Source organism: Bombina bombina, chromosome 10, assembly GCF_027579735.1.
Source record: "Bombina bombina isolate aBomBom1 chromosome 10, aBomBom1.pri, whole genome shotgun sequence".
NCBI lineage: Eukaryota > Metazoa > Chordata > Amphibia > Anura > Bombinatoridae > Bombina > Bombina bombina.
The window spans coordinates 116,696,221-116,712,155 of record NC_069508.1 but is presented as its reverse complement, the minus strand read 5'-3'; the positions used below and the strand labels follow the sequence as shown (position 1 = coordinate 116,712,155).

The window sequence follows — 15,935 nt, the reverse complement described above, 5'->3', positions numbered from 1 at the left end:
CCAGATAACCCTGTAACTGATTATTAAGACTAAATAAAAACAAAATGTATGCTTACCTGATAAATTTCTTTCTCTTGCGATGTATCGAGTCCACGGATTCATCCAATACTTGTGGGATATTCTCCTTCCCAACTTTAAGACCTCACTCGATGTCTGTGGGGCCTTAAAGTAACACACTAATGTGTTTCAAACAGCCATGTGGGTTATAAAACCTTAATATGAGCCAAATGAACCCTCCAAATAAAAGTCCCCAAAAACGTTTTCCATATTTCTCACAATAAAAACGTTTGCTCTATTATAAATATAAGTGTCAACCAGAAAGTAACTTAACCCTTATGCAAACTTGTAATACCACAATAAGTCTCTGATTACAGCTTACACTTCCCCTCATGGGGATACTGTCAGCCTTTTCTTGAAATATCCCAGTTTTTCTAGAAAAAAATGACTGAACATACCTCAGTGCAGCATAGCATGCAAACCGTTCCTCACACTGAAGTTTTCCTGTACTCCTCAGCTTCTGTGGGAAAAGCAGTGGATCTTAGTTACAAATGCTAAGATCATCATCCTCCAGGCAGAAATCTTCATTTATTTTCTGAGTAAATAGTACACACCGGTACCATTTAAAATAAACTCTTGCTTGAAGAAAATAAAAACTAACATTTTGTCACCACAATCACTTTACCCTTCCTCTTGCTTAGAGCCGGCAAAGAGAATGACTAGGGTGTGGAGTTAGGGGAGGAGCTATATAGACAGCTCTGCTGTGGGTGCTCTCTTTGCCACTTCCTGTTGGGAAGGAGAATATCCCACAAGTATCGGATGAATCCGTGGACGCGATACATCATACATTTTTTGAAGAACATTTTGTCTGAAATTAGTTTTTTGTCTGTGCACGTGTCTAACATAAAACCATGGAACATATATGAGTAATGACTAAGATAAATTTATTTATGTAATTTGCAAGGAATTTAAAATTGAACTCAGTGGCTCTCACATGTACAGGGGGGGAAGAATAAAATGAACCCATTAATGACAACAGCACTTTTCCATTTTCTGTCCGTTTGAGACCAATGCTATATTTACATTTTTGCGGTGTTTGTGTTTAGCTGTAATTTTCCTCTTACACATTTACTGTACCCACACATAATATATATCATTTTTCTCGCCATTATTTACATCATATCTTATAATTTGCTATAAAAAACACCCATGCTAAATAGTTTCTAAATTTTGTCCTGAGTTTAGAAATACCCAATGTTTACATGTTCTTTGCTTTTTTTGCAAGTAATAGGGCAATAAATACAAGTAGCACTTTGCTATTTCCAAACCACCTTTTTTCAAAATTAGCGCTAGTTACATTGGAACACTGATATCTTTCATGAATCCCTGAATATCCCTTGACATGTATATATATATATATATATATATATATATATATATATATATATTTAGAAGAGATTCCAAAGTATTGATCTAGGCCCATTTTGGTATATTTCATGCCACCATTTCACCGCCAAATGCAATCAAATTAAAAAAAAAACGTTACATTTTTCACAATTTTAGGTTTCTCACTGAAACTATTTACAAACAGCTTGTGCAATTATGGCACAAATGGTTGTAAATGCTTCTCTGGGATCCCCTTTCTTCAGAAGTAGCAGACATATATGGCTTGGCGTTGCTTTTTGGTAATAAGGCCGCTAAATGCAGCTGCTCACCACACGTGTATTATGCTCAGCAGTGAAGGGGTTAATTAGGGAGCTGGTAGGGAGTTTGTAGGGTTAATTTTAGCTTTAGTATAGTGTAGTAGACAACCAAAAGTAATGATATAGGCCCATTTTGGTATATTTCATGCCACCATTTCACCGCCAAATGCAATCAAATAAAAGAAATAAATCTTTTTTTCACAAACTTTTTCACAAACTTTAGGTTTCTCACTGAAATAGTTTACAAACAGCTTGTGCAATTATGGCACAAATGGTTGTAAATGCTTCTCTGGGATCCCCTTTGTTCAGAAATAGCAGACATATATGGCTTTGGCGTTGCTTTTTGGTAATTAGAAGGCCTCTAAATGCTGCTGCGCATCACATGTGTATTATGTCTAGCAGTGAAGGGGTTAATTAGGTAGCTTGTAGGGAGCTTGCAGGGTTAATTTTAGCTTTAGTGTAGAGATCAGCCTCCCACCTGACACATCACACCCCCTGATCCCTCCCAAACAGCTCCCTTCCCCACCCCACAATTGTCCCCACTAAAATGTGAGGGGTGTACTCACTTTTGTGAGATACTGTATGGTAGAAAAACTTAAGTATACAAAAGGGATTAATAAATCTGAGGCTGTGAGCATTTTCCACAGAAAGATCAACACCAAAAGAAGGGACCATGAGCTCAAGCTGAAGGGTAGTAGGTTCAGGAGTAATTTGCGGAAACACCTCTTCACAGAAAAGGTGGTTAATTTAATACATGGGGGCCCATTTATCAAGCTCCGTACGGAGCTTGTGGGCCCGTGTTTCTGACTCGCCAGAAACACAAGTTATGAAGCAGCGGTCTAAAGACCGCATCTCCATAACCCTGTTCGCCTGCTCTGAAGCAGGTGGACAGACATCGCCGGAAATCAACCCGATCGCCTACGATCAGGTTGATTGACAGCTCCCTGCTGGCGGCCCATTGGCCGCGAATCAGCAGGGGGCGGCGTTGCACCAGCAGCTCTTGCGAGCTGCTGGTGCAATGCTGAATATGGAGATCGTATTGCTCTCCGCATTCAGCGAGGTCTTGCGGACTTGATCCGCACTGTTGGATCAGGTCCGCAAGACCTTTAATAAATAGGCCCCATGGAATAAACTTCCAATAGAGGAGGTAATAACAAAAACTGTGGGGGACTTCAACAAAGCCTGAGACAACCATAAGGCTATCCCAGGCTATTTTGGGCAGACTTGTTGGGTCTTATCTATTTTCTAATGACACAATCGTTTAGACTTTTCAACGTGTTATGGAGCTAAACTTAGAGAAACAGTAGTCACCAGAACATGGCTTAGGTGAAAGCTCACTGTAAATTAATTGGCAATAAAATATAAAGTAATGAAAAACTACCATCACCTCCCATAAAAAGGTACAGCATGGACCATGGACTGAACACATGGGTGCCCCAATGGCAATCAGTATATAAATGCAGCCACCAATCAGCCGCTAGAACCTAGGTTCTTTGCTGATCAATTATTACAGCTGCCACTGTTATCACAACATTTCTAGAAGTTGAATAGGAATTGATGTTTTATGTTTTTAACCTCAAAGTTTTCTGGGGAGCCTGAAGGATTCATGACTTTCTATTGCAATTATATGGGCACACCCAGGTGTTAGTGCACCTGCTATGATCAGCTAATCACCAGGGGAAGGATTATTGTAAACTAAGTAGTCAGGGCATACTACCTCACTGACCCAGGGTTTGGATCCCAGCTACTCAAAAGAATGTGATAGACTTCCAACGAGAGCTCACACGGACAACTGTTAGACGTCAATTTCCTATAGAGTTATATGCTCGTACATAGATGAGTAAGAAATTGCAGCACACGAGTAAAACATTTGGCTTTTTTCCCTATATTTAACATTGAATGGACTAGCAACTTTTCCCTCTGGACTAGTAACTTTTCTCCCCTGACTATTAAACTATAATGATATTTTTCAACCTCTGTGTATATATATATATATATATATATATATATATATATACACACACAGGTGGCCCTCGGTTTACAACGGTTCAATTTGCACCGTTTCAGAATAACAACCTTTTTTTTCAGTCACGTGACTGCTATTGAAAAGCATTGAGAAGAAGTGCATTGATTAAAATAGCCTGTAGGTGGAGCTGTCCGCTTGTGTTGCAGCAAAGATATGCAAGCCAAGGAAGGTGAAATTAATCAGTTTAACCAGACCTGAGCTATCGAGCAGCTTGCAAAGGAAGAAGATCTTCCTGTCTATAAATCAGTCCAGATTGGAATGCATAGAAAGAACTGTTTGCAGAAAAATGCAAGTAAAGTCTCTGTGGTGTGCAATTATTTTATTAGGTTTATAATGCTGTTTAGCAAATGTTTTTGTTCATTTAACTTAGTTTAATAATATATTCTGTGTTGTGTGATTATTTTATTAGGTTTACAATGCTGTTTAGCATTTAAAGTCTTCATTTCAAAGTTTAAAAATAATGTATTAGGTTTTACTTATGCCAATTTTGAGAGGGGCCTGGAACCTAACTCCCTCACTTCCCATTGACTTACATTATAAACTGGGTTTCAATTTACAATGGTTTCGATTTACAACCATTCCTTCTGGAACCTAACCCCGCTGTAAACGGAGGGCTACCTGTATATATATATATATATATATATATATATATATATATATATATATATATATATGGAACACAGGTGTGCCATTACAGAAATGTGCAGCAATGTGAATTTTCTTTAGAACAACTGACTTAGAGGAATTTATTTACAATATTTGCAAGGAACTTAAAACTCAGTAGTGTGTCTCCCAGTTGGGGACAGGTACAGAGGAGAAAGGTTTGCGATATAATTAATAAAATGATTGTGCTTGGGAATTATGTTAGGTAAAATGATGTAGCTAAATATCCACACCTATTTGCATACATGCAAAATAATATAGTTTCCATATACATTATAGTATATCTACAGTAATAAGATAATCTGTAATGAGCTTTTTTCATTCTATCATGCATCAAGCATACTTCTAATGCATAATTCTAATGTGGGAGAAGAAATATGTTTTCCAACTAAACAACAAACTGAAAAAGATGCTCTACAAATAAATTGCCTTAAGACTTAGGATGTGTCATTGTCATAGCCTTTCAAGAGGTTAAAGTGAACCAGATGTTATTGCAGAGTATTTAAATATTTGATTCGTTTTTAAGGAGCTGTTACATTTAGTTGTGTCATTTTTAAAGCATTCTTGGAATTATTAATTATTTTGTCATTGACATACTAGATCTGTACAAATCTCAAGTGATACAACATACCTGTGGTTCTCTTTGCCGGTTACTTTTTCCCATAAGTTTTTCATCATCCAACTCACACTGTTCCAGAAGGTCCAAAATATCTTCCTCCTATGAGCCACAAAGCACAAGACTTAAGCAAAATGCACAAAAAAATATTATGTGATTTTAACAGGAACATCTACACTGGAGAGAAATAATTCTTCATGCAGATAATGAATTATTAACAGGTAGAATATGTCACATTGCTCAGTTAGCCTATCAGTGGTCACTTTCAGAACTGTAATTTTGGAACTGTAGACTGCATCTCATTATCTTGTCTCATTGCCAAAGGGCTGAGGCATGGCAAGATACCCCTTTAGTGGTAAAACTGATATTTTCCTCTATTCTATTATACAATGATTTTATCATTTCAATGGGAGGTGCATCTGTGAGCTTATAACCCTCTTACATGCAGTGATTCATCTGTATCTGGCATCTTTTTAGATCTTTCGTCTGTCAATATATAGTCTGCCATACCCTGAGGCCATTGCATTCATTATCATTGGATCTCTAAAAAAGCTTAAGGGCATCTATTTTCTCTATTTACATTAATATTATATATGCACTGATCATTTGGCCCATGAGCTTGCTTATCTCCTAGGAAAGGCATAAGAATTTCTGTTCTATGTTCAAGTAAAAATTGACTTTCATCTTTTGCTGTTTCTTTCTAGTAGCCCCAGGTATATTTTCTGCAAACCAATAATATTTTCCCAATGCATATACACTGTATTAGTTCACAAAATTATATCATACTAGTTTGCACATTATTGAACACCAGCCACAAACCAACACAATGCACAATTAGTGCCATCTTTAGGGTCTATCTTTGGTGCAACTCAGTCAGTGATAATTTGATGATATTGATTATACTTCTAAGTTTTTTGATTGTTTCTATTTCAATCTAAATTAGCTACAAAATACATACTAGACATGTGTATTTGTTTTAACAAAACAAAACTTAAAAGGGATATGAAACAATTGTTTCATGATTCAGATAGAGCATGACATTTTAAGCAACTTTCTAATTTACTCCTATTATCATTTTTTCTTTGTTCACTTGGTATCTTTATTTGAAAAGCAGAAATGTAAGCTTAGGAGCTGGTCCGTTTTTTGGCTCAGCACCTTGGAAGGGCTAAATGTAGCCACCAATCAGCAAGTGCTACCCAGGGTTATGAAATAAAAATGGGCCAGCTCCTAAGCTTACAATCCTGCTTTATTAAATAAAGATACCAAGAGAATGAAGAAAAAAATGATAAAAGGAGTAAATTAGAAATGTGCTCAAAATTGCATGATCTATCTGAATAATGAAATAAAACATTTGGGTTTCATATCGCTAAAACTAAAAATACGGACCAAATGTATTTTCTTTAAATTACCTTTAAGGGGTTAAATACCTCTAGCGAGTTGGAGAGCCGCACTAACCCAGTTCGCTTTTTCACAGAGCCCTGGGCGCGCTAATTGGAAGCTTTGCGTGTTGACTCTCAGGGCCTGCGCTAAAGAAGAAAGTCTCCAGTGCACTATGGGTAAGTATAAAGCTACACGTTGCTCTTCATCTGCTGTTCCTCTCTGCCAGTCTCTTCACTGGCTTCCTTTAGCCTCCAGAATAAAACACAAAATGCTGATTCTGACATTCAAGGTCCTCAATAACACTCCTCCCCCCTATATCTCAGACCTCATCTCCAGATACTCTACCTTACATCCCCTTCACTCTGATCATTACCTCCATCTCTCCTTCTCTCTTGTTATCTCCTAACATTCCCATCTACAGGACTACTCCAGAATGGCCCCTATTTTGTGGAACTCTCTGCCTCGCTCCACAAGACTCTCCCCTAGTTTTTAGTTTCAAGTGTTCCTTAATACTGTACAGGGAAACATACACTATACACTAACCTTGCTTACCTCAGTTCCTCTCCTCCTCCTTTGTCATCCCCTTGAAACATCCTTAGCATGTAAGCCTACGAGCCCAGCTGTTTTGTAGATCACATTCATTAGATGTGATTTACAAGGGTGGAACACTTAGCAGGGCCCTCTATGCATTTGTCTCCTACAAAAGCAACCTTTGATATGCTTATAGTGTTGCGGAGTCTGTTGGCATTCTACAAATAACGTATAAAAATAATAACTGGGTAATGACAGACAGCTGCCAGTACCTAAGATGGCTGCCACTAGTAGAAAGGGGGAGGGTCAGAGAGCTCTTTGGGAAAGACCAAGGAAGAGTGAGAGGGTTGAGGATGGATACTTACACTGAAGAAAAAATAATAATAATAATAAAATAAATATAATAATAACAAATATAATAAAATTAATAACAAAAAGCCCTAAACTGCAGACTGTCTGCCAGTACCTAAGATGGTGGTGAGGGGTGTTGTAGAGAGAGCGAGGAATTCGGAGGGTCAGGTGGGAGGGTAATCCCTATATTACAATACTATTACCCTTACCACCTAACTAATTAAAGGTACATTAAACCTAAAAATGTTAATTCATGATTCAGGTAAAAAATACAATTTTAAACAACTTTCCATTTTACTTCTATTATCTAATTTGCTTCATTCCTTAGATATCCTTTGTTAAAGAAATATCAATGCACACAGGTGAGCCAATCACATGAGGCATCTATGTGCAGCCACGAATCAGAAGCTACTGAGCCTATCTAGATATGATTTTCAGGAAAGAATATCAAGAGAATGAAGCACATTAGATAATAGAAGTAAATAAGAAAGTTGTTTAAAAGGGTATTCTCTATCTGAAACATGAAAGAAAAGTTTTGGGTTTAATGTCCCTTTAACCCCTTCACCAGGAATTTCAGAAGTATGATGCGCACCTGCAATTAGCAGTCTTCTAATTACCAAAACGCAATGGCAAAGCCAAGCATGTCCGCTATTTCTGAACAAAAGAGATCCCAGAGAAGCTTTTACAACCATTGTGTTATGACAGCACAAGCAGTAAGTAATTTTTTAAGTGAAAAAGTTTGTAAAAAAGTTAATGTTTTTTTTTATATGATCGCAGTTGGCAGTGTCATGAAATATACCAAAATGAGCTAGATCAATACTTTGGATTGCCTACTTAAAATAAATATAAAGGGGGATATTTATCAAAGCGTCAACTATGTTGCATTCGCAGGCATCAATACACTCGCCAAACATCGTGTACGCAGATCTAAATACGATCTCCTTATTTATCAAAAAAGCCGTCAAAAACACGCGCGTCAAGTAAGGTGCGAAGAGCAGCGGACTGGTGTTAACTAACAGTCATCAATGTCGCAGCTATTTGGGTTTTTCCCAGTTTTATTTATACCATTTCATTACTGTCCACGAACAAGCACATATCTCTTTAGCATATTATTGTATATAGTGTAAATGTATTCTTTTTCTGAGCAGGGCTAATTGGGAATATAGCAAGTAGTGACATATTTGGGGCAAAGTGGAGAGTGAATTATTACAATTCTTTTTAATATTGGACATTCATATTTTAGTATGTATACACACACACACATGTCAGAAATGTGTTATGTCAGAAATCTTTTGCAAACATATTTACATGTCCCTAAGTTCCTTTTTTTGTTCTAAACAATGTTATCTGTCATATCTCTGTGTTTATTTATACCACTATATGTATATATTGTAAATGTATTATTATTCTGAGTAGGAATAATTGCAAATATAACATGTAATCAGAGTATCATATGTATTTATTTGCAATCTATGGATATTTTAAAGGAATAGGAAAATAAAAATGTAAGTTGCACTAGTGGGAGCTAGCTGCTAATTGGTGCCTGCACACATTTGTCTCTTGTGATTGGCTAAATAGATGTGTTCAGCTAGCTGCCAGTAGTGCAATGCTGTTCATTCAGCAAAGGATTACAAGAGAATGAAGCAAAATTGATAATAGAAGTAAATTGGAAAGTTGTTTAAAATGGTATGTTCTATCCAAATGAAATAATATTTTGGGGTTTCATTTCCCTTTAAGAGCTGGGCCAGGTGTCTGTCTAATCCCTCCTGATTACAATCTATTTTTAAAAAGCACCCCTTCACAGGTGTTATAAAATGGGCTGGCATATAAGATGACATTTCTTACTGAAAAATAAATTCAAATGAAGGAAGTAATACACTGAAAATAGCATGACAGTAAAGAGGTGATTTTAATTTCTGATGTATCTGATTCATGACAGTTTAAAGTTAGGTGGAATATCCCTTTGAGCTATTATTTTAAGATTATATTGAATAAAATATCAATTTGAATTTTAAAATCCTTGTCTAAAATATTACACTGTGTGTCCTAATGTCAGCATCAATGTTTATCTTTAATACTAATTTCACATATACATACTTTCAAAGTATAATACACAATGTAACAAATGTTACTTACAAGTTCTGATGAGTGATCAATGACACAAGTATCGAGCAATTTGATTCGTTACTGATAGTTTATAATGTGTATTTGAATCAGATTGGCTGATGTCATAAATCATGTGATTATGCATGTGATTATGCATATTCCAATCAAAAGTGGCGGAAAAATTCACTAGTGTGTGGGTTATTTAGGAGTTTGCGTCATAATTGGTGCAAAAAGTGTTGCATCAAATATGGCGCAAAGTGGAGAGTGGGACTTGTATTACATAGCTTAAACATGGTGCACATAGATTTTTTTAAAAAATAAAAAGGAAGTTAGCTATATTTTGTTGTGTATTTATTTCATTATTATCTCTATATCTATTAGTGCGACAAGTTTGGGGCAAAACTTTGCACCAAATATGTAGAAATAATATTGTCCCCTTGATTTGTAATGAGAGACAAAGTTGTAGCATAATCCATAAGTAGTAATGTATTTTTTTTTTTTATCCCTATATCTACTAGTGCACCAAATGTGGAGCAATAATATTGTTTGATTTAGAAAGGGTATACAATTTTAATAAAGTTTCTAATTTACTTTTATTATGTAATATACTTCATTCTCTTGTAGCATCGAACATAAGCTTTCTGTGATTTCAGACTCCCATTAAGTTCTATGGCATCCGCGACCTGAAGGGTGGTGGATTAAAAACCAGGTACGCTGAGACGGAAAAGACGCGAGAGTAAATGTAGAACTTTTGATAACTTCGTGAGAGCTTCAATTAGTGTCGAATAGGAGGGCAAATAAACAAGATTCCGCTCGAATTCCACGGGTTTTCAACTCGCACCGATGTGTGTCGGATTGAGATTGTGGGATCGTATGTTACATCACAAATTTCAACATCTGCCGATGTTGACGCTTTGATAACTACGGCGGATCAATCTCGTGACAATTAAGACGCGGAATTCCAGTGTATTTTCGGTTGATGCTTTGATAAATATCCCCCATAGTTTTGATCAGTATATTAAAAGGACAAGGCTATATTTCTCTTTAAATAGAGTGATAGCAAAAAATGCTAAACATTCTCTGGTACTTAAAGCAAGTTGTTTCCTCTAAAATTCCCGGCACTGAAGGGGTTAAATTGAAAATGTAATTTTCCAATTAAGGCCTAGATAACGAGTGGAGTGCAAAAATATTAGTGATATTGTGTGTTAACATAGCTTGAGCACAATCAAAACTGCTTCTATTTTTGCAATCATATTACAAGTCAAAAGTTATTTTGTAACGATCAAGCTATAATCTAGGAGATAGCACAAGTGCCATTAACTCCTTGCTTTATAGACTCCTATGGGGGGTGTACAGTAAAATTCATGTGGGATAATGCTCGAGCACTAATGCGATGGAGCTCAACAAAATACGATCATGTAGTGGAGTTCTTCATATAGTTCTGTGCTATGCTATTTCAATGAAATTTAAAGTGATGGTAAATTCAAAGGATCTAATATTTTGCCATTCGATGTAAAATTTAAAACAATATCAGTTTAATTCATAAAAACACATAATGTTTAAACTTACTGTAGTAATTTATGTTACCGCTACTTTTCGATGGCATCCGCCGGCTGCCCCGACAAAGACCTTTTTTGGGGTTTTTTGGTGCTGTTTTTGCCCTTGTACAATCCAATTCATGGCATTATGGCATGTTTCAATCCCCCCAAAAAAACTGGATCTTTTGCGCATGCATTAGCGATGTCATGCTTCTTCTCTCATGTGATTCGTTTATATTACGGCCGAAGGGTTGCATAGAGCATGCGCAATAAATTTGGCAAAGATCATCATCGCGTCATGCATAATAAGAGAGCGTGTGGAACCGCTATCTAAATCACAGTGGTAATACAAGGAAGTAGAAGGGGCGGAGCATAATAATGCCGGAAAAAGATACAATTTAAATTTTACCAACAAATCGATTATTAACATAAAAATTTGCGACTAACACAAACATATATAATGTTTTAAAAGAATACATGGTCTGAAAATGCAAAAATTACTATCACTTTCAAGTGAAAATTAAACTTTCGTGATTCAGATAGAGCATGCAATTTTAAGCAACTTTTTAATTTGCTCATATCATCAATTTTTCTTAATTCTCTTGGTATCTTTATTTGATTGTAAGCTTAGTAGCTGGCCCATTTTTGGTTCAGAACCTGGGTAGCGCTTGCTGATTGGTGGCTACAAATGGGCCGACTCCTATGCTTAGATTCTTGCTTTTTCAAACAAAGATAACAAAACAACGAAAAACATGATAATGGGATTAAATTACAAAATTGCTTACAATTGCATGCTCTATCTGAATTGTGATATTTTAATTTTGACTAGACTATTCCTTTAAAATACTTCACATACACACACACATATGTATTCATATATAAATATGAATACATACATTTATAAATATATATATAGATTATTTTTTTAAATCTTTTATGCTTACCTAATAATTATGGTGATGACAGTCCCATTACTCCTGGGAATTACTCTTCCCTACCACTAGGAGGAGGCAAAGATTCCCAAACCCCAGGAACTCTATAAAACACCTCACTGGCGACTCAGTCTGAGGTATAGCCAACCCAAAGAGGTAGGAAAATAATCAAAAGCAAACAAATAGGAGCAGGGGAAAAAGATGTGCGTAAGAAAAAAAAAACACCAGAAAAACACAGGGTGAGTCTGGTGGACTTTCACCACCATGAAATAAATTAATTTATCAGTTAAGTATAAATTAAGTTTTCTTTCATACAGGTGGTGAGAGACCACAATTCATTACTTCTGGGAACGAATACTCAAGCAGTGGAGTCCAGAAGTAATAAAACATAGACGCCTAGATTACGAGTCTTGCGTTAGCCTTAAAAAGCAGTGTTGACGCTGCTTTTTAACGCCCGCTGGTATTACGAGTCTGGCAGGTACAGGTGTACCGCTCACTTTTCTTCCGTGACTCAAGCATACCGCAAATCCCCTTACGTCAATTGCGTATCCTATCTTTTTAATGGGATTTTCCTAACGCCGGTATTACGAGTCTTGGAAGAAGTGAGCGGTAGACCCTCTCCTGTCAAGACTGGTACCGCATTTAAAAGTCAGTAGTTAAGAGTTTTATGGGCTAACGCCATAACATAAAACTCTTAACTAAAGAGCTAAAAAGTAAACTAACGAGAACCAGCCTGACGTTTGGGAATGAAGGCTTCCTCTACCATGTTTTAGCCTTGCATGGGCAAAGCCTCAAAAAAATTATGGAACTCATGGAAAGTTCACTGCATGAAAACTTAGCAAAAAGCAAAGCATTATTCAAACTGAAGAGATACCAAGATAATAAACTCCTCATCCGAGAGAGCAACTCACCACCCAGCCAGGTCAGCCGGTTACACCGGCACCACGTGGATGATATAGACCGCAAGGAACAGATATAGCACCCTTTCAAGACCAGCCAGCTACGTAGGACACTCAAAACTGACCCAGGCCACAGAAATTTGAGACCCCAAGAGGAATCGATAAAAGGATCTAGAGACATAACAAACAATAAATGTACTAACACCTTAACATTTGACTTCCGCGGTAGTGCCCAAGCAATCACAAAATTGCTAGTATCAAATATCAGAGAAGAAATCATTTTCAACGAAAAAATAATAAGAGACATGAGCTTCTTAAAAAATAAATAAATTACATCTTAACCGGATCAAATAAAAAGAGGACAGTACCTGCAGGTGAACGCCCAAGAAGAATGGGTACGCCAAAAGGACCAGCCAATCACAGACCCCATTCTTCCAAAGCTCAGAACTGGAATAAGATACCCAAAAAGAAAAGAAAATTGGAGACGACCAGGAGATTAACTTCATCCCCACACGTCTAACCCAGCTTGCTGTCTGGAACAGAAGACAGAGGATCCCTCAATCTATTAGTACTGGGATCCTCCAGCACCACCAAAACATGCCATAGCAGGACACGAAGGCGCGCCAGTCTATAACAAAAAGCAAGACTTACCTCCGTCAAGGAAACTGATGACCCCGACCCGAGGGTTGGGCCCCTGAAGCTTCAGAGGAAACCACTTCCCCAGATAGCTGATCTGACCCAAATGATCCCATGCCTGATGAGCCCCGGTTATAATAACATGGACAGTATCTCAGCAACACCTCCTCTGGAAGATGTAAATGCGCCAGGGCCATAGATATGGCCAAGCGGAACCTTGCCATAACCTCTGGAGAAAACAAGCCCCCTTCCGGAGAAGGGGTAACAGCATTAGGGACACCTGCTTGTGTAGCCAAAGAAGGTTCTAGGGGACGCGCCGCACAGGATATGGGATCCCCAGGGGAGGATGGCTTGGCAGACACTAAGTTCCCTGTATCGGGAGAAGAGAGCACTCTAAAGCAGCATTCGGAACATAACCGATGGGCATGGATTACCCGGGCTATTTCATACTCTTCACAAGAAGTAGAATCTGAATCAGAGACATCCGTTTCCAAAAAAATAGAATTCTCCATAACTTGGTATATATAAATTATGGATAGAAAAATAAAAACTGGCACCTGACAACCCCAATGGCTGGCTCCTGAGACCCAGAAAGCTAGCGAAAGAGACTCTCTCCATCGCCACGCAGTCAGGAATATGGAAATGGTGCACAGAGGCGTGACCACACCTCGTCACAAGGTGCACCGTGTAGGCCATAGAAAAGAGCACCAAGGCCTACAAGAGTTGCGCAGCCTGACAAGAAAAATCCATTATGTTCCGATCTAGCCACAAGCCCAAGTAACACAACACATTAGCAGAAGCAGACAGAATCACATAACAAACATGATTAAAGCCACCCCTGTTCAATAACCCCCCTCGGGAGATATTAACCCTTGAATCCTTATAAAGATAAAGGAGTCCCACTGAGACCCTGACTTCTTTGTTTACATTACTTATTCACATCATCGAAGTAAAATGAAACAATGTTACCGTAATCAACGCCGTGGAACAGGCACATGGCCCTTCAAATGTGACAGATAGTAGGCTCGCTTCTGACATGGACTTGAGAGAAGAAAGCAGGCAGCAAAACTCATCAACGCTGATTGCTAAGGAGCTGTTAACATGAGTTTGGATGGTTTCGCAAAAAGACTCTCCCTGCATCTCCGGACTCTAACATTCATCCATGCTCTCACTGAGAGGCTGACAGGATTACTTAAAAACTCCAGTCCCATTAAGAGACTATAAAAAAACTTCTGACACTTCTCTGCCAACCTCCTGTGACAAAAGACAAAGAATGACTGGGGGATGAGGGAAGTGGGGGAGGTATTTAAGCCTTTGGCTGGGGTGTCTTTGCCTCCTACTGGTAGCCAGGTTCTGAATTCCCAAAAGTAATGAATGCAACTTTGGACTCTTCCGTTTAAGAAGAAAAGAGTTTTTTCAGGGGAAAGCTCTTTTTGCTTTCCAGACCATTTCAGTGGATGTCCCAGCCTAACCTTTTCAACAGAGCTAAACTGGGAGCTTCTAAGTAAGTTTTTAAACGGTTTTATACTGGATTTTTAGATCAGTATCTGTGCATATTATTCTTTATAGTAGTGTCTATTACATGCAGTTAAATGAAAATTGGTGTATACCATCCCTTTAAATCTAGCCAAAGCTAGAACGAAGCTATGAATATCTGAAAGATAAGACATTTTCAAAAGGGAAAAAAATGATGGATACACCCAACAATCCTGCAAAAACTGCAACAACAACAAAAAAACTAGGACATCTAAAATGATTGCCAGGAAAAAAAACATGACCCTTACATCAAGAAATAATGTTCCTATAAACCTTATAATAAAACTTCCTGAAAACAGGACCACAAAACTGTCAGAGTCTCAATAACAGAATCAGAGAACTCTCTCTGCTTAAGAACTATTTCCCAGTGATTCATTCAAGGAATATGAAAAGCAGAAATTAAATAACTTCTGCCCAGGAAATAATTCACAATACTTCCCTCATAGCCAGCAGCTGAGAGTTACCCCTTTATGACCGACATATGCTACAGCTGAAACATAGTCAAACTGAAATCAGAGATAAGACTCCTTTCCTTTCAGACTCCAACTCTGAAGGACTCTAAAAATTGCACAGAGTTAAAAAACATTAAAATGAAACCTTAACGCTTCTGGTGCCAGGTGCAGTATTGGATCAAGATTACATTAAAAATTTGCATAATCTTTGATTGAAGACAATATACCTATTTGTGTGGGAAGGGCAGAGTAGCACTATGCACTCTATTCTTACCCTCTGCATCATCTTAGCCCGTCAATGTATTCTGGCCCTCTGGATCACCAACAAGCCCCCCTCAATTTAAACAACGGTTACTCAAACAGCTTTTTGTAGAACAACTTGATACCAAACTAGACATAAAGCGTAGACTAAAGTTATTCTTGAAGAAATGGCAGTGCTTTATAAAAACTCTCCCCTCCCAATTTTACGACCATTCTCATATCATGAAGTATTCTTGGAGACGTCCCTTAGGGGGGATTGGAATGCTCTTGACTTTGAACATGGTAGTGCCGCACGGTCTTCTGGTTGG

The 15,935-nt window shown here is 37.7% G+C and overlaps 1 protein-coding gene across 1 annotated transcript in view; it reads right to left on the bottom strand.

The window, feature by feature from the left end:
• Positions 1-15,935, bottom strand: part of TTLL7 (tubulin tyrosine ligase like 7) — a 715,282-nt gene that overhangs the window by 355,621 nt on the left and 343,726 nt on the right. Inside the window, exon 14 of the mRNA XM_053693316.1 lies at positions 5,021-5,107. Within this exon, the coding sequence (XP_053549291.1) occupies positions 5,021-5,107 (87 nt within the window). The remainder of the gene's footprint in view (positions 1-5,020; positions 5,108-15,935) is intronic.